Source organism: Garra rufa, chromosome 21, assembly GCF_049309525.1.
Source record: "Garra rufa chromosome 21, GarRuf1.0, whole genome shotgun sequence".
In the NCBI taxonomy this organism is placed as follows: Eukaryota; Metazoa; Chordata; class Actinopteri; order Cypriniformes; family Cyprinidae; genus Garra; species Garra rufa.
The window spans coordinates 38,453,838-38,474,488 of record NC_133381.1 but is presented as its reverse complement, the minus strand read 5'-3'; the positions used below and the strand labels follow the sequence as shown (position 1 = coordinate 38,474,488).

The window sequence follows — 20,651 nt, the reverse complement described above, 5'->3', positions numbered from 1 at the left end:
CAGCTTCCACACGTTTTTCCGTGGTTTAGACAGCATAAATTAGAAGAACAACGTATTCAGTAGTACATTTACCATGAAATCAATGCTATTGTTTACATCGGAGTATCGCCAAAATGGTAACTGACCAAATTGTGAGGTAAGTGCAAACTCTCTAAATAAAATAAGCATGGATGAGGTCAGTTTAAATGTGTTCACTAAACATTCATGTGAGAAAAGTTTAAGTAATTAAAATCAGATGGTTTAAACGTTATTTAGCCTAAGTGAAAACTTGAAGGGTTAGTTTATCCAAAAATTACAATTCTGTCATTAATTACTCACCCTCATGTCGCTCCAAACCCGTAAAACCTTCGTTCATATTCAGGACGCAAATTAAGATATTTTTCATGAAATCCAAGAGCTTTCTGACCCTGCATAAACAGCAAAGGTCCACATTCAAGGTCCAGAAAAGTTATAAGGAGATAGTAAAAATAATACATGTGACATTGATGGTTTAACCTTAATTTTATGAAGCTACGAAAATACTTTTTTTTGTACAATACAAAAACAACTTTATTTACAGTTTGGTCTCCCGTGTCACTCTTTGAGTTCGCGCGTTCACGAGAGTACGCTGACGCAGAGACGGCGTTCTGACGTAGAGTTCATCGTCTGTATATTAAACTTGATCAAAGACTTTTCAATACCATGTCAAAAAAGACATTCGTGTAATTATTAATAGGTTTCAGATTTCTTTACCTGCGTGTGTGAGTTTTTGGAATAACATATTTGATGATATAGAATGGGAAGACAAATTCCTTTGATCTAATAAAGTTGTTGAAGTCTCTATTAAAATGATCCATAATTGCTATCCGATAAATTACTAAATTTAATAATAGTATTTAAAACTCCTTTTTATTTTCCTGAAAGATTTTGATATTTATCTGACTTCTTTAAAAAAAACTTTAATAATTCTATTGCATGTAAGACTCTTTCATGGTGTAAATACAGTCTATGTGTAAATCCTATAAGCTATTATAATATGCTTTGGATTAATGTATGTAACCCTCATTGTCTTGTTGTTAGTATTTAATTTGTTGTAATTGTTGTTTTATTCCATTAAAAAAATCTGGTTTAAATAAGTAAGTAAATAAGACTGGTCAAGAAAAACCGCAAGTCATCCTCTCTAACGAAATCTTGTTTATAAAGACTGCTTTATGTACAGCGTCGTCTTCAAGGCGCAGCATTTCACATGAACTCTCATGAACGCGCAGCTCAGATTATAGTTCAATATCATATTTTTAAGGTTATGCAAGGATACCTAGTTTCTAGTAACACTGCAAATCTTGATATCTAAGAATACATGACACCTTTATAACTGAATATCGCGCATATGCTGAGGAAGAATGCTATTAACATTATTATGTAATGGTGAAATGTCAGTGGAGTGATTTTAAAACACCATATGAAACTGCAACTTTCACTTCATACTTTGAGCCTTTATATGTAATGTGTTCCAAAAATGAGTCACATATTGGATTAAACTAGAGGATTTTAGACTGTTGTCTACTACAGTAAATATGACTTCTTAATGTGACAATTTTACCTTTATCTAGATCCATCATATGGGTAAACGTTCACAAATCCTTGCTTTTAAATCACTAGAGGACTGACCAGCATGATGAACTTCAGGCTCTTGGGAACTGCACAGGGGAGTTTAGCTTTATTCCATATCATTAAATAAATTAGAGAATTTGAAGGAAAAGTGTCTTTTCACACACGGAGTAAATTGTTAACGTGTTACAAAAGAAGGCGTGTGTATGTCGCGGTACTTCCTGAAGCTGGATAAAACTGTTTTAATTAGTTAAACACAATCTAATCAACATCTCTATTATCTACATGATTTCAAAACATTTGTACAGGACAGGTATACAAAATGAGATACCTGCACAGGATACCTCACAAAGAAAAGCGGTATTTACATTGAAAAAAAGCTGAACGGCATCTCATTCTCCTTGAAGAAAAGCATTCACAGGTTTTAAGTCTCAGGGACGACAGGCACGCACACACGCTCGCTCACACACACATATCACGACAGCTCTACGCTCTAAAAAGTGTACAATATGCACACTTTGAAGACATCTAAAAAGCAGTCTTTGTCTTTGCAAACGGGTAGAAACAGACACACCGATGGGCAATTTGCTTCTTTGGGCTCAGGATAATGAGCGTCTTGTATGTGAATGAGGGTCCACAAAAACAATCACATCTTCAAAAGAAGAAACTCTCATAACTCGGGAAGTTATTTAACTCGGGACTAGTCTTGGGGATAGTTTGGTGTCAGGTCCTCATTCACATTTCAATTCCCATCAAAATGTGCGCTGAGATTCTCTTACAAAAGAACGGTTCTAGAAACGACATACAAAGTGGGATTTGGAGCAGGAAGCTGTTGTCAGACAGAGTCTTTAAGCCACCTCACTGATTGTTTTTAGCTTTCGCGTGTGTCAAAATGTGAGACTTCAGGTTGGTGGACTGAGCGAATTTCTTGTTGCAGCCGTCGAACGGACAAACGTAAGGTCTGTCTCCAGTGTGAATCCGCACGTGTGTGCGCAAATTAAAGTCCAATGAAAAGCGCTTTCCACATCCCTCAAATGTACACTGTGGAGAGGGAAAAAAAGTACAGTTAGCCTAATATTTACATTTAACATATTGCTGTTTTAGAATATTCTAAACAGCATTACTTAAGTTTTATAAAACATTAATACAATTTTTTAAAATTACCTGGAAAGGTTTTTCACCAGTATGAACCAACTGGTGCCGTTTTAGCTTGGAACTTTCCACAAACGCCTTCCCACATTCAGCGCAGACATGAACCCGTGGTCCGTGGGTGTGCAAGTGCTTTCTCATAGCGGAGTTGTCCCGAAACATTTTTGTGCAACCCTATGATAACACACAACAAAAAGGTTACAAATCCTGATAATAATACATTAAATTAAACAGCACAATCAGAAACTGTATATCATTCTCAAACAGTGACTCACTTTGTGAGGGCATGCTATCGTCCTTGGAGAGTCGTCTTCCTTTATTTTTCTGGGCTTCATTCTGTATTGTGAAAAAAATTCAGGATAAGACATTTGCGTTGTGTCATTCTAGGAATTTAATAGTGAATAAATCTGGAAATGATTTTCTAGGCCCAATGGATTTTGGAGAAAATATGCATTAAGTCTCACCCTTAGGGCCTACTATAAACCTCTGCGCCAATCAAATCAATAAATGCTGTAATTCAGTGTCAAGCTTTTGGCTGAATACCCACCTTGCAAACTCTGCCAGCTGTTTGGGGTCTGACAGGTCAATACCAGGTATGCCACCAGGGGGCAGTTTCTTGCCTGTCATATACTCAGAGTAGTCAGGAGGGGAGTTTTCCCCAATAATCTGCTCTTCGACCTCAGTCTCATGATCGACATCTTTCTTATCATCTGTACGAAACAAGTTTAAACGTTTAACAATGTACTTAATCAAATCACATCCTGTATACAGAGCTAAACGTTATATGGACAAACAAAGCAAACAAAAACTAGTGAGCTGACGGACGAAGCAACACCCTAGTCATAAATGATTCATCTTCAGAATACAACAATTGTATCTATTCTTAGAGAAGCAATGCATAAGCCATTAATATGCCAAAAAAACTAGTCTGACGCTTTTGTGGTGCAAATTAAACAACAGTTACGCAGTCAGCATCAAAATATGTGACCCTGGACCACAAAACCAGTGATGAGGGTCTTTTGAAATATAGATTTATACATCATCTGAATAAATAGGCTTTCCATTGATGTATGGTTTGTTAGGATAGGACAATTTTTGGCCAAGATACAACTATTGGAATCTGAGGATGCCAAAAAAAAAAAAAAAAAAAAAAAAAAAAAAAAAAAATTAGTAAATCACCTTTAAACTTGTCCAAATTAAGTACTTAGTAATGAATATCGCTATACAAAAATAAGTTTCGATTTATTTGCTCTAGGAAATTTACAAAATATATTCATGGATCATGATCTTTACTTAATATCATAATGATTTTTGGCAACAACAAAAAAAAATCAATCATTTTGACCCATACAATGTATTTTTGGCTACTGCTACAAATATACCCGTGCTACTTTTGACTGGTTTTGTGGTCCAGGGTCACATATGATAATTAAAATGCGCGTTTCATGTTGTTTTTTTCCCCAATAAACAAATAAATAAAACAGATGCGTGAACGCCTCTGATGCGCATGCGCAGTCTGTAGTGTTTCACAGTGCACATATTCGTAAACACATAAACAAGGTTTCAACCTGCGCTCAATGTTTATGTACTTCATTGTAATATTCAAGTAATGCCAAACATTTTAAGTCGTTACAGGTCAGACTTAAAATGAAAGTGGGGAATATATTACTAATGCACAACATCCATAAAAACAACAATTAATATCGCTATGTATAATACAACAGCGACGTAACGTTAGTTTAAACATTTGCATAGGTTTCAGCATTTAAAATAATCGGGGACTACCGTAAATATATAAAAACTAATAAAATGCATTGCTAAGAACTTCGTTTCGACAACTTTAAAGGCGATTTTCTCCATATTATTATTTTTTGCATATTTTCAAACTGCTGTATCTTAGCCAAATATTGTCCTATCCTAACAGAAAGCCTAGCTATTCAGCCTTCAGATGCTATTTAAATTCCACTATCAAAACATCGACCCTTATGGCTGGTTTTTATGGTTCGACAATTAATATTGGTTTACGAAGTCTTAAACGATGTAATTTTTATCAAATAATTCCAAGTTCAAAGTGAACAGCAGCTTTCTACCATTAGATTTCACGAAAGCAAAAGCTACAATAGATACGTCTGTATTTTCTTGAAGAACAACCGCATATGTATTAATACAAAAATACGTAACACGTTAAGCATTAAACCGTATCACTGCGCAAAACGCGCTTGTGTGTCGACTGTTGGTAAATGGTAATCACGTTTAACTATATTGAGATAGTCTCGCCCCAGGAACGGGAACCTCCTAGATGTATCTTATTTTGTCAGTTAGAAGATTTAAATACGCGGTAACATTTGTTTATTGAGGGGTTGAAGCGCTGTGAGACAGACGGACGGTTTGCAGGCGAGCAGCAGATCGTGTGACTAGGTCCCTCCCCTTCTTCAAACTGAGCTGCGCCATTGCGGCCTGCAGCAGCGCGGCGGACTCACAGCGCCTCTCTCCGCTCCCGCCGCCATCTTTCCCCGCTCACAGAACCGCCATGTTTCGGGGCCGCCGCCATAATGGTCTGGAGGAATATGGCGGCGCCCATCCACACTTAAAACATGGCTTCCCATCAAAACAAAAACATTTAGACCGGGGCCACCCTCCAAAGTGGCTTTTCGGGTGCGAAAATCGTTTCTGACAGCGGGCTATCCGGGAGCTTTATAACGAGCTCGAGAGGAAGAGGGCCCAGGCGAGGCCTGCGCGAGAACAAAGCACTTGATGTGCTGTCAAAACTTACCCGATGCCCACATAGTGACGGAAAACTCCCCCTCCAGTGTTTTGATCTGCACTTGCTTCTGCTCCCATTTGCGTCCGCTTGCTTCGGCGGAGTTTAGGAAGCTCTTTTTGATCACTCTTTTGCCGCTGCCTCCCCCTTTCTTCATCCTACCCGACGGGTTCTTGCCAGACACGGTCACTAAAGTCTGCTCGATATATTCCTCCTCCGCCACGGGAACGGGCACGGGGATGAGGATCTGGTCCTCGAAGCTGTCGTCTGCGTGGAGGTCCGAATCATCGCAGCCCACGACCTCCTCGCGAGTTTGGACCAGGATCACCTCCTGATGGTTAACGTGGTTCGGATCGTCTGAGACCAGAGGCTGCAGCGCGATCATCGGCTGGTGCTCGTCGTCTTCGCCGACCACAGTCGTCTCGATGGTCTCAACTTCGATTTCGTGCAGCTCGACGATCTCGGCCGGCATCTCCGAGCCGTCGGTTTCGATGTACAGTGTCTCACCCGACGCCATTCTTGGCTTTCTTGCCTTCCGAACTGATTTCCAGCAAGCCCTGTGTCAAGTCAACGGCTCGTTCTCCCCCTCCTACTCCACTAACAAACAGGCAAAACTCCGTCCCACATTGACTGACTCCGTTCACGGACTCTGCCTGAGAATCAGACATGCGAACTCTCGCGAGATCTTGCTCTTAGTTTGACCTCATTCTCACCAGTAAACTTTTGTAGCATCCACCAGCGACTTTTGTCATCTTCATTGACAGAAGCAGATAAACTGTTTTATTACGGATTAATTATTTCATCAGTATATCATGAAATAATGCATATGATTTATCTTCAAGTTTTATTGGTTACGTATGTATGTAGTAATAACAAGGAAACCTTTTCATTCATCTAATTGTTTACACGCAAATATGTTTTGAAGTGACACAAACAGGATTTTAAGAAGAAACTTTAGATTTACGACTAGGTGGAAGTGATATACACTAGCAGGAAAAAAAAATTTAAACAGCAATTTTGTTTTGTTTTTAAAAAGCATTTATTTGATCCAAATTACAGCAAAAACATACTATTTTTACCTTTTAAAATAACAGTTTTCTATTTGAATATATTTTATTGATTTCAAAGCTGAATTTTTAGCATCATTACTCCAGTCACATGATCTTTCTGAAATCATTCTAATATTCTGATTTGCTGCTCAAAAAGCATTTATTATTATTATTATTATTATTAATATGTTGAAAACAGCTGAGTAATTTTTTTCAGGTTGCTTTGATGAATAGACAGTTCAGAAGAACAGCATTTATCTGAAATAGAAATCTTTTGTAACATAAAAAATGTCTTTATTATCACTTTTTATCAATTTAAATTTGATCAATTTAAAATCCTAGCTAAATAAAATTATTACATTTATATAATTTCTTAAAAAATATATTAGTGCTTGGCATTGATTAATTGAATCCAAAATAAAAGTTTTTGTGCATCTAATATACAGTATGTGTGTGTACTGTGTATATATATATATATATATATATATATATATATATATATATATATATATATATATATATATATATAACATATATATATAAGCTTTGAATGGTATGTTATCTTTTCATTTCGGATAAATTTTTATTCATCAAAAATAAACTCAACTTTTAAATATTGATAATAATAATAATAATAATAAATGTTTCTTGAATATAGCAAATCAGCATATTAGAATGATTTCTGAAGGATCATGTGACCCTGAAGACTGCTGAAAAGAAAATGTAACTTTGATCAAAGGAATAAATTGCATTTTAAAAATATATTCACATAGAAAGTGGTTATTTTAAATAGTAAAAATATGTCGCAATATTACAGCTTTTGCTGTATTTTGGATCAAATAATTGCAGCTTGGAGAGCAGAAAAGAATACTTAAAAAAATTTTTTAAATCCTACTGTTCCTTTTGACCGGTAGTGTACTGTATAAGGCCTGTTCCATATATACATATTTTATTGTTTTCTGATAATACATAACTTTAAACAACATTGTAATGTTTTGTAGTGCAATAAACACGCCAAAAAAGAAAGAAAGAAAAAAAGAGTACATTAATAAATGAAATGCTGAAATGGCACAATTTTATTAAATATTTTTAATGATTGTTTCTCATTGTTTATTGTGTATATGTGACCCTGCACCACAAAACCAGTAGCAATAGCGAAAAATACATCATAAGTGTCAAAATAATTGACTTGTCTTTTATCCCAAAATTCATTAGGATATTAAGTAAAGATCATGTTCCGTTAGGTTATTTTGTAAATGTTCTACCGTAAATACATCAAAACATAATTTTTGATTAGTAAAATGCATTGCTATTAGGACAACTTTAAAGGTGATTTTCTCAATATCTTGATTTAGTTTCCCCCTTAGATTTTCAAATACTTGTATCACAGCCACGTGTCCTATTCTAACAAAGGTATTATGTGACCCCTGACTGATTTGTGGTCCGGGGTCACATAATATCCTTTTAGCTTTTTTTCTATTTTAATTGATCTCATTAGGTATTACAATAAGTATTACAATATAATTGTACAACATGTATCTGATACTTAACTCTTTCCAAGCTATTGATGTGTCACAAAACGCCCTCTCGCGGTAAGGCGACGCAAACCTGTCTAGACCAGAATTACAGGAATGGGATCCTGAAAACCGCCTTACTAAATGGTTTTTAAAAAACACATTAATTCATTAAAAATAAATATATATTAAAACAGTGTTTGCTGTATATTGTCGGGCGTACAAATCAAATCTCATTCCCAATTCCACAGACATTGGTGACCTGAGGCAAGGTGCCGTTTTCTTAGTGGGACGAAGCAGACTGCAAGGGCTAGGCTGCACTCTGACCAACTTGATCTCGTTACTTCTATAGGGTTTCGGTTGAAGTTAGTTACCGTTGGCATAGACTCACTCTCAGGCACACCTTCTACTGCTCTTATCTAAGAGGGCGTGTCTCAAACGAGTCTAGTAAACGAGGAATCACCTGAGCTCATTACACCAGCAGCTCACAGGTGTAAAAATGGGCAAAGCAGTTGGACGCTGGGACTTTGAATGGGTCTATAATGAGCAACCGCACACATGGAGAAGAAAAGAAATATTAGGTGAGTTTAAATTAAATTACAGAAAGACGTAAATCGTTAAAACATATTTACACGTGATTTCGGTTAGCTTGAATTGATTCGAAATATCCATTTAACTATTTGGGAGCTTGTTAGATTTTGTTATCTAGTTTATCTTGTGTTGGTAAAAATATAAAATAACTCAGCTTTGTGTTTATCTCATCACTAGCATAACCTTTATCACTAATTATTCTGACAATTAAGATTTTTTTAAAACATTTTAATCTTAGATCATATCGTACCAAACTATTTTAGAATGAAAAAAATGTGTATTTAATATAAATTCATGTTACATATATACATTACTAAAAATAAACACTCTTCTCCGGAAGAGCGTGTGCGTGCCGGTGAGCGTGCGCGTGTGCGTACGTATGCGTGTTCTTGTGTGTATGAAAGCAATTTTTTTTTTTTTTACATACTCTGTAACTTAGTCGTATGTTATATAGCTACTAATAAATATGAACTCCTCTTATCCTGGTTGTATGCATTTAAGACGAAGCGTACTTTGCCGTATGTTTAGTATAATGTAGTTTGACTAATAGACAGGTGAAACATAAATGTGTTTTACCTGCCTCACATCTATCAGACAATGGCTTCAGGGAATGATAATTTGTGTAAACTGATTCCATGCATTATTGGCACACTAGCAGTTTGTCTTGCTTTGTGACAACATTTGTAGTCTTATGACCATAACTGTAAAAATATCATGTCACAAGATTAGTTCCTCATAAAACACATTTATGAGCAGCTTATAGATTTCGTCACAAATGTCACAAGATAGAAGGTGGGAGTGTTTTTTTTTTTTTTTTTCTCCATGTACAGAAATGAGGAATGTGAAAAGCTGAAACTCACATTGAGTTGACAGATCACACTGAACTAAGAACAGCCCTTTTACTATAATTCTCATCAATAGACTTTTCGAAACATCTTTTGGTATTGATATGATATTGTGAAGTTGCATGGGTAGTTTTACACCTCAAGCTCTTTAAATATTAATAATGTATTCTTCTATCATCTTCAGACTATTCCAGAAGGGATGAGCACACCATTGTTATTTACAAACTGTTGTATATAAAGCTGATAATTTTAGATGTCAAATGTTATGAAATTATTTATAATTAAGAAATCTGTGAACCTGGACCACAAAACCAGTCATAAAGGTCTTTTTATTTTCAAATTGAGATTTATACATAATCTGAAAGCTGAATAAATAAGACTGTTAGGATAGGACAATATTTGTCTGAGATCTGTTTGAAAATCTGAAATCTGAGGGTGCAAAAAATTAAAATATTGAGGAAATCACCTTTAAAGAGGTCCAAATGAAGTTCTTTGCAATGCATAATACTAATTAAAAGTTAAGTTTTGATATATACATTAGGAAATTAACAAAATATCTTCATGGAATATGAGCTTTACATAATATTCTGATGATTTTTGCCATAAAAGTAAAATTTATAATTTTGACCCATACAGTGTATTTTTGGCTATTGTATGAAGCCTGTTTCCGCCACTTAATAAAAAGAAAAAAAGTAATTCCGACTTTTTATCACACAATTCGGACTTTTTATTTCTCGCAATTGCAAGTTAACATCTCGCAATTCAGACTTTTTTCTCAGAATTGCATCATATAAACTTGCAATTCTGACTTTTTCTCAGAACTGTAAGATATAAAGGCACAATTGTGATTTATAAAGTCTGAATTGCGGGATATAAACTCACAATTGTGAGAAATAAAAATTGCGACTTTGTATCTCGCAATTCTGACTTTCTTTCTTGCAATTGCGAGTTTATATCTCACAATTGTAAGAAAGAAAGTCAGAATTGCGAGATACAAAGTCACAATTGTAAGAAAGTCTTTATTTTCGAGATATATTGCGAGTTTATATCTCATAATTGTAAGAAAGTCAGAATTGTGAGATACAAAGTCACAATTGTAAGAAAAAAGGCTTTATTTTTGAGATAAATTGTGAGTTTATATCTCACAATTGTAAGAAAGAAAGTCAGAATTGCGAGATACAAAGTCACAATAGTAAGAAAAAAGTCTTTATTTTCGAGATATATTGTGAGTTTATATCTCACAATTGTAAGAAAGGAAGTCAAAATTACGAGATACAAAGTCACAATTGTAAGAAAAAAAGTCTATTTTTGAGATATATTGCGAGTTTATATCTCACAATTGTAAGAAAGAAAGTCAGAATTGCGAGATACAAAGTCACAATTGCAAGACAAAAGTCTTTATTTTCGAGATATTGCGAGTTTATATCTCACAATTCTAATAAAGAATGTCAGAATTGCGAGATACAAAGTCACAATTGTTAGAAAGTCCGAATTGCGAGTTTATAAAGTCCAGTTCTGAGAAAAAAAATGTTCAAAAATGAGTTTATATCTCCCAATTTTGACTTGCAGTTGTGAGTTTCTATCATGCAATTATGACTATTTCTCAGAATTGCGAGTTTATCTCGCAGCTCAGACTTTTTAACTCTCAATTGTATTCTGAGAAAAAAAATCACAAGAAGTCACAAAAACCTTTTTTCTTTTCTTCAGTGGTGAAAACAGGCTTCCATACTGTTGCTGCAAATATAAGACTGGTTTTGTGGTCCAGGGTCACATATTGCATTAAAATTTTTAAAAATGAACAGAAATCTTATTTTTAAAGTGATTAGTATCATTGCAATCCAAAAATGTTTTTATAATTATTTTTTTAACCAAAGCATCATTATGGGTTGTACTAACGTCTGAATGTTAGTGGTCATTATATTTACACATTTTATGGCATTTGGTTACTCATTACACAGGTGAACTCCCATGTTCAGAAACACTGCATGCATTTTGTAGTATTTTAAGCTTTCAGAAGCTGAAACACAAACACTTTGTTCAAAATAAACCTGTTTGTGCGTTTCCGTGACATTAAGCCATGACAGGTGTGATCTTGTTCAGTGTAAAGGAGACTCGAGGGGCAGGAAAAGACGCATCGAAGGATCTCCACCTACGTGTGTACATGAACATCATTGCACATGAAGCCCTGTAGTGTTGGCTGCAGCCACAGCTGTGCTTGTTTTGTGAGGGCTATTTGTTTGACCGACATGTAAAATGTAAAGGCCAAACAAATATACTGATAATTTGACATATGGAACCGAACCAGGAATGTTTTCTCGTTCAACAATAGATGAAAAACAAAATGAGTTACACATGTGACCATACACTTAAGCATAAACCAATAGTAAACATGGCAATATGAACAGTTTGCATACAGACATTATGCAAAGTGCATGAAAAAGTGTTATGGCAGATTTGCGTGCAAGTCGCTTGTAATCGAACAGGTGAAAGTGCGTCCTGAGCTTTGTGGAACTTGTTTAAAGGGATTCTGCAGCAGTGAATGATGTCAACAGAACATTAGTAGGGCAAACAAATCGGCTAATTAAAAAGGCTCACTGCCTGGGGAGTGTCTGTCCCATGTGGGGAGAATTAGTAACTGGTTGAGTACCTACGCAACATAGTGCCTTAACATGTTTATTACGTCACCATTGGCAACTGCAATAAAGTGATTATCTTAATAAAATAAAAAAGAGCTGTACAGTGCTACTTAATTTAATTTTAGTACAATCTGTTTTTTAATGGAAGTATGACAAATCCTTGAACATTAATGAGACTTAAATAAAGATATGTGATAATCCCTATTACAAGAAACTCATTTCAAGAGCTCAAGCAGCAGTTTCAGTCTAATGGTTTGAAGGATTATTGCGGTACTGTAGAATGCACTGTACTGTAGTAATACTATATATACTATACTTTTCCTACGGAGTTTAATACATAATGAGACACTTGTGGTTTTGGGTCTCTTATCACTCTGCGGTCTTTTCCGCTCATCACATCAAACAATTTCATTCAAAGCTGTATTTTATGGCTGTTTGGTTATCTCAAATCTCTTTTAGGTTATACATTTCAGTTGCAGTAGCACAATACTGTACAGTAGATTTGTCACTCTCCTCTTCTCTGCTCATCACATAAAATTATTTCATTTACAGTTTTATTTTATGATCATCTCAAATCTCTTTCAGGTGATAAAATTCATTTTTTTTAATGGTTTTGAAAGAAGTCTCACCAAGGCTTCATTTGATCAAAATAAAGTAAAAATCATTATATTGTGAAATATTACAATATTTGCATTTTTGTTGTCATATAGCCTACTTTGTTTTTTAACACTGATAATAAAAACAATAATTATTACCGGTAATAATTTAGCAGCAAATCTGCATATTAAAATGATTTCTGAAGGATCCTTAAGACTGCAGTAATGGGTGCTGGAAATAAATTACATTTTAAAATATATTCAGAAATAATTTTCAAATTGTAATAATATTTTACAATATTATTGCATTTTTTTTTGTAATCATTTTAGATTTTTTTAGGTGAGCCTAAGAGACTTCACATTAAAATCTTAAAGCCTCTGTATCTGTATGTGCATAATATAGTGTATATATGTGTGTGTGTATATATATATATATATATATATATATATATATATATATATATATATATCTCACAAGAGGGATCATTAAAAATGCATGTTTTTTTTTTTATTTTATTTTTTTTAGTACTGACCTGAATAAGATATTTCACTTAAAAGATGTTTACATATAGTCCACAACAGAAAATAATACTTGAATTTATAAAAAAATTTTTTTTAAAAAGTTTTGTTTTGTTTGAGATAGTAGTTCATGATTGCCAGCTGTTCTTCAGAAAAATCCTTCAGGTACCACAAATTCTTAGGTTTTTTTTTTTTTTTTTTTTTTTTTAAGCATTTTTGTGTATTTGAACCCTTTCCAACAATGACCGTATGATTTTGAGATCCATCTTTTCACACTGAGGACAGCTGGGGGACTCATGCAACTATTACAGAAGGTTCAAATGCTCACTGATGTGTCAAAAGGAAAGAAAACAATGCATTAAGAGCTAAATTAACCCTAATCTTTAAATTCCATAAGTTTTCACTCCCCAGCTCTTAATGCATCATTTTACTTTCTGAAGCATCAGTGAGTGTTTGAACCTTCTGTAATAGTTGCATACGAGTCCTTCAGTTGTCCTCAGTATGAAAAGATGGATCTCAAAAGCATACAGTCATTGTTATAAAAGGTTCAAATACACAAAAATTCTGGAAAACCAAAGAATCTGTTGGACCTGAATGACAACTTTTTTTTATTTGAAGAAAAGCAGGCAGTTTAATTGCTCAGGACAAACAAGGGACTCATGAACAACCATCACTGAACATATCATTCAAGTAACAACACGGTATCAAGTGTATGTAAACTTTTGAATGAAGTAATTTTTATAAATTCAACTTCTCTTTTGTGGACTATACAGTTTGTAAACTTCTTTTATGTGAAATATTTTATTCAGGTCAGTACTAAAAAAAAGTAAATGTAATAATTATTAATTATTTAAACTATATCATCTCATGTTTTTAACATTGTTCTCTCTCTTCAGCAAAGTATCCCGAAATCAAGTCTTTGATGGGTCACGACCCCCAGCTGAAGTGGGTTGTGTCAGGGATGGTACTCACCCAGCTCCTGGCATGTTACATGGTCCATGAGCTCTCCTGGAAGTGGGTGTTGTTTTGGGCATATGCATTCGGTGGCTGCATCAACCACTCTTTGACCCTAGCCATCCATGACATTTCACACAATGTGGCCTTTGGCACCAAAAGAGCACGGTGGAACCGCTGGTTCGCCATGTTCGCCAATCTCCCAATCGGCTTGCCTTACTCTGCATCCTTCAAGAAGTACCACATCGACCACCATCGTTATCTCGGAGGAGATGGATTGGATGTAGACATTCCTACTGACCTCGAAGGCTGGTTCTTCTGCACCCCAGCCAGAAAGGTGGTCTGGCTCTTTCTCCAGCCTTTGTTCTACGCGCTCCGACCATTAGTGGTGAACCCCAAACCCGTGACTAGGTTGGAAATGCTGAATGCAGTTGTCCAGTTTGTGGTAGACATTATCATCTATTATTTCTGGGGTCTCAAGCCCATAGTCTACCTCATCTCTGGCTCCATACTGTGTATGGGCCTGCATCCCATCTCTGGACACTTCATCGCGGAGCACTACATGTTTATGAAAGGTCACGAAACCTACTCTTATTACGGCCCTCTCAACTTAATAACCTTCAACGTGGGATACCATATGGAGCACCATGACTTCCCCAGCATTCCTGGCAGCAAATTACCTGAGGTATAAATTTGGCTGTGTTGTGTTTTTAGGAATATATAGTGATTCAATTTATATTATATATTTAAAGGGATAATTCACCCAAAAATGAAAATTCTGTCTTTAATTACTCACCCTCATGCTGTTCCAAACCTGTTCATCTTCAGAACACAAATTAAGATATTTTTGATAAAATTCAAAAGCTTTCTGACTCTGCATAGACAGCAATACAACTGACACGTTCAAGATACAGAAAGGTAGTAAGATTAGATAAAATGGATAAAATGTGACATCAGTGGTTCAACCACAAAAATGTACAGATTATTTATTCACCTCGACATCCAAGATATTCATATCTTTCTATTTTCAGTTGTAAAGAAATATTTTTTTGAGGAAAACGTTTCAGGAATTTTCTCTATATAATGGACTTCTATGGTGCCTACAAGTTACAAGAACTTACAATAGTTTAAGTGCAGATTCAAAGGGCTCTAAACGATCCCAGACGAGGAAGAAGGGTCTTATCTAGTGAAAGATTGGTGAATTTCTAAAAAAAAAAACAAAAAAAACTAAACATTAACCAAACACTGGGTCGGTACTTCTGCAGCAGTGTCGGAAAATGTTGAAGTTAAAGGAGAAAATAAGATGGGAGTTTTTCGACATACCCTAACTGTCTCGAACTGGAACATATATGTCAATTTTGAAAGTAAATAATCAATTTCTCTAGATAAGACCCTTACTCCTCAGCTGGGATCGTTTAGAGCCCTTTGAAGCTGCATTTTGGAAGATCAAACTCACAAGCACCATAGAAGACCACTATATGGAGAGAAATCCTAAAATGTTTTCCTCAAAGAACAATTTCTTTATGACTAAAGAAAAAACAAACATCTTTGTAAGGGGGTGAGTAAATTATCTGTAAGTTTCTGGTCTGGAAGTGAACTTCTCCTTTAATTTTACGAAGCTATGAGAATACGTTTTGTGCACAGAGAAAAAAAAAGGCTTTATTTAACAGCTGCTTCTCTTATCACGACACGCGTTCGTAGAATGTCTATCTCTTAGTTCGTCGTCTGTATATTCTGGTTGAAATATGTAACGTTAAAGCTGGGCAAAAAATTGCAAGTCATCCTCTCTGTCGAAATCTTCATACACGTTTTATACACAGCGTTCATTTTTGAGTGAGCTATCTCTTTAAGATAAATTCCAAGAAGTTCTTAAAGTTCAATTTAAAAATGAAACGAAAAGTAATTTTCTTAAAAACATTTTTCTTAAGAACATTTTTTTTCTTAAGAAACTTGTTTGACAGACAAGGCTTAAGCCTAGTCCCAGACTAAGATATAAATCAGAGCTGTTTTAACTGAAAGAAACTGTACTGACTAATCTTAAAATATATCAGTGGCTTTTTTGTCTCAAGATGGACACCAGGCATGTTTATGAAAATTACTTGTATGTCTGTGAAACCTGGCCATTAACTTCTTTCGGAAGATTTTAGTGAATCCGTCCATAGATTTTTAATAGTTCTTAGTTTACTTTTCCAGCTGTTGTGGTAATGCCCTCTATTGATTTTGACACTGTTACTGATTAAGAGGAAGAATGTGACATTTAGTGCTGTGAGACTAACTAGAAAAACTAATATTTGCTAAACTTTTTTTTTCATGCTGCTTCAGTGTTTATAAGACAATTTAATGGTATTTACATCCATCATTGTGAAAGAACCCCAAGGCGTGTCTGTAAACTGATTATTTATGCAACGCGTTGTGTCTGTTAATGTTTAACCGTAAAGTATAATTAGGAAACGGACCATCTCCCCACCCATGTTTTACACCCTAGCTGAGTTGTACTTTGTCCTCTCATTATTCAATCTCTCACACATAAACCTCATTATTAACATTTGATTATCTACATCCCTTTCTTAATTTGCAGGTCAAGAGGATTGCAGCAGAGTACTATGACTCACTCCCTCAACACACTTCCTGGATGCGAGTGCTCTGGGATTTTGTATTCGATGACACCATCGGCCCCTACGCTAGAATCAAGAGACAATACACACTTGGCAAAAAGGAATGAAATGGGTGTTAGACGCCTAATCTAACCAAACACGTTACAAGGTATTTACACAAAGTACTACGCGAATCAGTGAGGCACTTGCAGGCTGTAGGTTAAGAGGGAAGAAATCCTTAAATCCTTTCAAACATAAAACTGCAAACCTGTCACAGCATTTCATCCTAGATCCATGTGTACAATGTTTGAACAATAAACGCACTTTCCCTGTGCCTGGGATTGTGTTACATGATTTATGATTTTCTGTTTGGGTGTATCAAAGCCCAGCTAATACACTCATTCCTAACTAAAACATGAAACTTTGTTTAGACCTGATCTGTTGTTCTTATGGTATCAATGTTCATTATCAGTGCAGTTTTTTTGTTTTTCTTTGGCATTGTCACTTTCTCAACTAAACCAAAGTACTGATGCCAGTTAAAGGAGAAATTCAATTCCAGAACGTAAATTTACTACATAAATTTACATAAATTTACTCACCCCCTTGTCATCCAGGATGTTCATGTCTTTCTGTCTTCAGTCATAAAGAAATTGTTTTTTTGAAGCAAACATTTCAGGACTTCTCTCCATATAATGGATTTCTGTGGTGCCCCTGAGGTTGAACTTCCAAAATGCAGTTTAAATGTAGCTTCAAAGGGCACTAAACAATCCCAGTCAAGGAAGAAGGGTCTTATCTAGCAAAAATCTGTTATTTTCTAAAAAAAAAAAAAAAAAAAAAAAGTGCAATTTATTTACTTTTTAACCTCAAATGCTTGTCTTATCTAGCTCTGTGTGAACTCCGTGTATCCAGGTTCAAGTTAGGGTACGTCGCATCAACTTGCATCTTATTTTCTTCTCCAACTTTAAAATCATCCTACATCACTGTTTTACCAATATTATTATTATTATTATTATTATTATTATTATTATTATTATTATTATAATATTATTATTATTATTATTATATATATATTTTTTTTTTTGTAAAGTGTATTTGATCTTCTTTGCATGTTCACTTTGTAAACACTGGGTCATTACTTCTGCAAAGATATAGGTTAGATTTTGAACTTAGTGGAGAAAATGAAATGAGTTTTTCGACATACCCTAACTGTCTTGAAATGGAATACACTAAAATGATTTAAAAAGTGTGTAATTTTTAGAAAATAACTGATCCAGATAACCATCTGGGATCATTTAGAGCCCTTTAAAGCTTCATTTTAAACTGCATTTTGGAAGTTCAAACTTCAAAAGTTTCCGGGCACCATATAAGTCCACTACAGCGGTCACGCAGAGCTAGACAAGACAAGCATTTGAGGTGAAAAATTATATAAATTTTTAATTTTGTAAGAAAATTACCAATTGTTTCGCTAGATAAGACCCTTATTCCTCAGCTAGAATCATTTAGAGCCCTTAAAAGCTTAATTTAAACTGCATTTTGGAAACTCAATCTCGGGGGCACCATAGAAGTCCACTACATGGAGAGAAATTCGGAAATGTTTTCTTTAAAAAAAAAAAAAAAAAAAAAAAAAAATTCTTTACGACTGAAGAAAGAAAGACATTAGCATCTTGAATGCCAAGGAGGTGAGAAAATATCTGTAAATTTTTGTTTTGGAATTGAACTTCTCCTTTAAGACGTACCTGAGGAAAGAAGTGCTGAGATGAAATGTGTTTGCGTTTCATCAGTGAGGCCTTTATGAAAACTGAATATTTAATTGTGTTGTGCACTGTTGTGTAACTAGAAGTCTTTAAATATTTTGTTGGATATGTTCTTGTTCTATGTCATTTGCACTGATGGTTTAACTCTGAACACCATTGTAATAAAGCCGTTGTGGAATAGGTTTGTTCAGCACAATGTATTTCAATAAATTTCCTTATCTTGTAATGTTCAACGACAATGAAGTATGAGACGAGACTGTTTTAAAAGGGGAAAAGGTTCTTTTAATTCCATCAGATCTCACACTCTCAACATGTTTAATTTATTTGTCATTTCTGTGAAACATCAACTTTTAAAATCAGGATCAACCTAATTAAACCCAGAGTACATTGTACGTTCAAACAATTCACCCAATACTTAAGCCACTTCAATAATTCATCTCACGTTGTGTGTGTGTGTGTGTATATATATGTATATATATATATATATATACGTATACATTTCCATGTCCATCTCTTGAGCTCATTAAAAGAGCGTCTATATTTATCCTCCATATCAATTTTTCTACTGAACTTCCACATTGGCCAACAAAGAAAACAAAAAAACAAATGTCTGAACTATAGTAGTTTGCTGACAGTTTAGCACAAATGTGTGCGGGTTGTACTTATTAAAACCAAAGAATAAGAGCAGTAATATAAAATATAAAAGGCTGACAATAACTGTCGTGCAACTTTGTATCTCTCTCATTTAATATAATACAATTCTTAACAATAATAACAATGACCAATGAAACAATATAAACTTAGAAAACAATATCTTCATTAGTTTCCAACTTGTTGACTTTAAGACTTGAAAGAGCGAGAGCAGCAAGCTGCACAGTGGACTGTCTCAACGTTCATACTGGAGGAAATAGAAAATTCAGTGTGAAGGTCTGCTCGTTCATTCACTCATCCATACACACAAACACTCGCTCCACTTCCTTCGTTCCTCAGCTTTCCCTTGTCCTTCTCAATAATACCTCGTTTCTGCGCAACATTTCTGCAACCGAGTTTTCCGTACCGTTGCAGACATGCTGCGAGAACTTTTTCACGTGCGCTTTCCTGTACTTCCCCGAACCTTCAGTCGTTATCAGTCGTCGTCGTTGACATTTTCTTAAGACTATGTGGAGCCAATTCTCAGCAGTTCCCTTCTAATGGCTAAAGGAAAAAGAGAAACATTTCCTTTATAAATTATTATCAAGAACCGAAAAGCTACGTGGAATTTACGTGATCATGCATCTCCTCATAAACTTACCATCGATGATTTCTTCTTTTACTTTCTGCAATTCCCGCACAACTTCCTCCAAGATCTCCTTTTAAACACATCAGATTTTATCATCATCACCAGGCCAGTCTTTCTTCATTTTTTCCACAATGCATAACACAATTTTGAAAGATATTCTGAACTAACCTGTTTCATTCTGTCAAAGTCCAATGACTCAGCATCACCGGTGCTTCCGATTGGTTTTGCCCTGTACAATGCAATTTTAATGATCAAAATTTTACTTAGCTGTTACAAAATGTGTAGATGCATTAAAGAGAAAAACTGTTTTTTCATGCACCTGTCAAGTTTGAGATTTTGAGCTTTTTGGTTTTAGCGTTTTATTCAAACTAGTGGAAAGAAAACATCCAAAAGACATTTAAGTGTTTCTTTTATAGCTCTTTGTCTATTTGTGTCCATAGATTTTAATTACATTGCATATTTTTAAAGGCCGTTTTCTCAAAATGAGTTTTTTTCTGTACACTGAGCTATATATCTCAACTTCAGTAGCACTTACACACACCAAACTTTACATTTTTATTTGTCTATATCCTGAAGGTTTTTACAGAAGGATTTGTTTATATAAAATTTGCTTGATTTTATACATTTCATTCCCCCAAAATTGCCAAAATATATTCTTTTCTGCCTGTTCTAAGTATTTTTTTTAACACAAAATGACAAAATGAGATACCCAAAATTCCCTCTAATAACATTTGACTCGAATATGTCAAAAAAAGGAAACAAGAATCTTGAAACTGACTTCATCCAGTGTTAATATTTTAGTACTAGAAATGTATGCAAATTA

General features: G+C 34.8%; 3 protein-coding genes across 8 annotated transcripts in view; 1 reads left to right on the top strand and 2 right to left on the bottom strand.

Moving 5' to 3' along the window:
- Positions 1 to 1,674: 1,674 nt before the first annotated feature.
- yy1a (YY1 transcription factor a) lies at positions 1,675 to 6,890 on the bottom strand. The gene is made up of 5 exons (XM_073827407.1): positions 5,510 to 6,890; positions 3,284 to 3,446; positions 3,012 to 3,072; positions 2,752 to 2,910; positions 1,675 to 2,628 (listed from the first exon to the last, which is right to left on the bottom strand). The coding sequence occupies exons 1-5, from the start codon at positions 6,012 to 6,014 to the stop codon at positions 2,446 to 2,448; spliced, it is 1,071 nt and encodes a 356-aa protein (XP_073683508.1). The 5' UTR covers positions 6,015 to 6,890; the 3' UTR covers positions 1,675 to 2,445.
- Positions 6,891 to 8,526: 1,636 nt separating this feature from the next.
- On the top strand, positions 8,527 to 17,147 carry degs2 (delta(4)-desaturase, sphingolipid 2). The gene is made up of 3 exons (XM_073827391.1): positions 8,527 to 8,641; positions 14,144 to 14,886; positions 16,780 to 17,147. The coding sequence occupies exons 1-3, from the start codon at positions 8,560 to 8,562 to the stop codon at positions 16,921 to 16,923; spliced, it is 969 nt and encodes a 322-aa protein (XP_073683492.1). The 5' UTR covers positions 8,527 to 8,559; the 3' UTR covers positions 16,924 to 17,147.
- Positions 17,148 to 18,795: 1,648 nt separating this feature from the next.
- evla (Enah/Vasp-like a) overlaps positions 18,796 to 20,651 on the bottom strand; it is a 58,974-nt gene continuing 57,118 nt past the window's right edge. For 3 of the 6 annotated variants that reach the window (XM_073827059.1, XM_073827058.1, XM_073827060.1), the window contains 3 exons: positions 19,997 to 20,057; positions 19,841 to 19,898; positions 18,796 to 19,743 (listed from right to left, as the gene is read on the bottom strand). In XM_073827059.1, the coding sequence (XP_073683160.1) occupies positions 19,706 to 19,743; positions 19,841 to 19,898; positions 19,997 to 20,057 (157 nt within the window). In that variant the 3' untranslated portion in view covers positions 18,796 to 19,705. The remainder of the gene's footprint in view (positions 19,744 to 19,840; positions 19,899 to 19,996; positions 20,058 to 20,651) is intronic. The other 3 variants (XM_073827061.1, XM_073827062.1, XM_073827063.1) reach the window with 1 other exon arrangement.

Bases quoted from the DNA above. Each gene is read 5' to 3' on its own strand.
- yy1a (XM_073827407.1), bottom strand. From the start codon at position 6,014: ATGGCGTCGGGTGAGACACTGTACATCGAAACCGACGGCTCGGAGATG. The intron at 2,911-3,011 runs GTGAGTCACTGT...GTGTTATCATAG, and splicing joins CGATAGCATGCCCTCACAAA to GGTTGCACAAAAATGTTTCG. The intron at 2,629-2,751 runs GTAATTTTAAAA...CCCTCTCCACAG, and splicing joins CTGGTGAAAAACCTTTCCAG to TGTACATTTGAGGGATGTGG.
- degs2 (XM_073827391.1), top strand. From the start codon at position 8,560: ATGGGCAAAGCAGTTGGACGCTGGGACTTTGAATGGGTCTATAATGAG. The intron at 8,642-14,143 runs GTGAGTTTAAAT...CTCTCTCTTCAG, and splicing joins GAGAAGAAAAGAAATATTAG to CAAAGTATCCCGAAATCAAG. The intron at 14,887-16,779 runs GTATAAATTTGG...CTTAATTTGCAG, and splicing joins CTGGCAGCAAATTACCTGAG to GTCAAGAGGATTGCAGCAGA.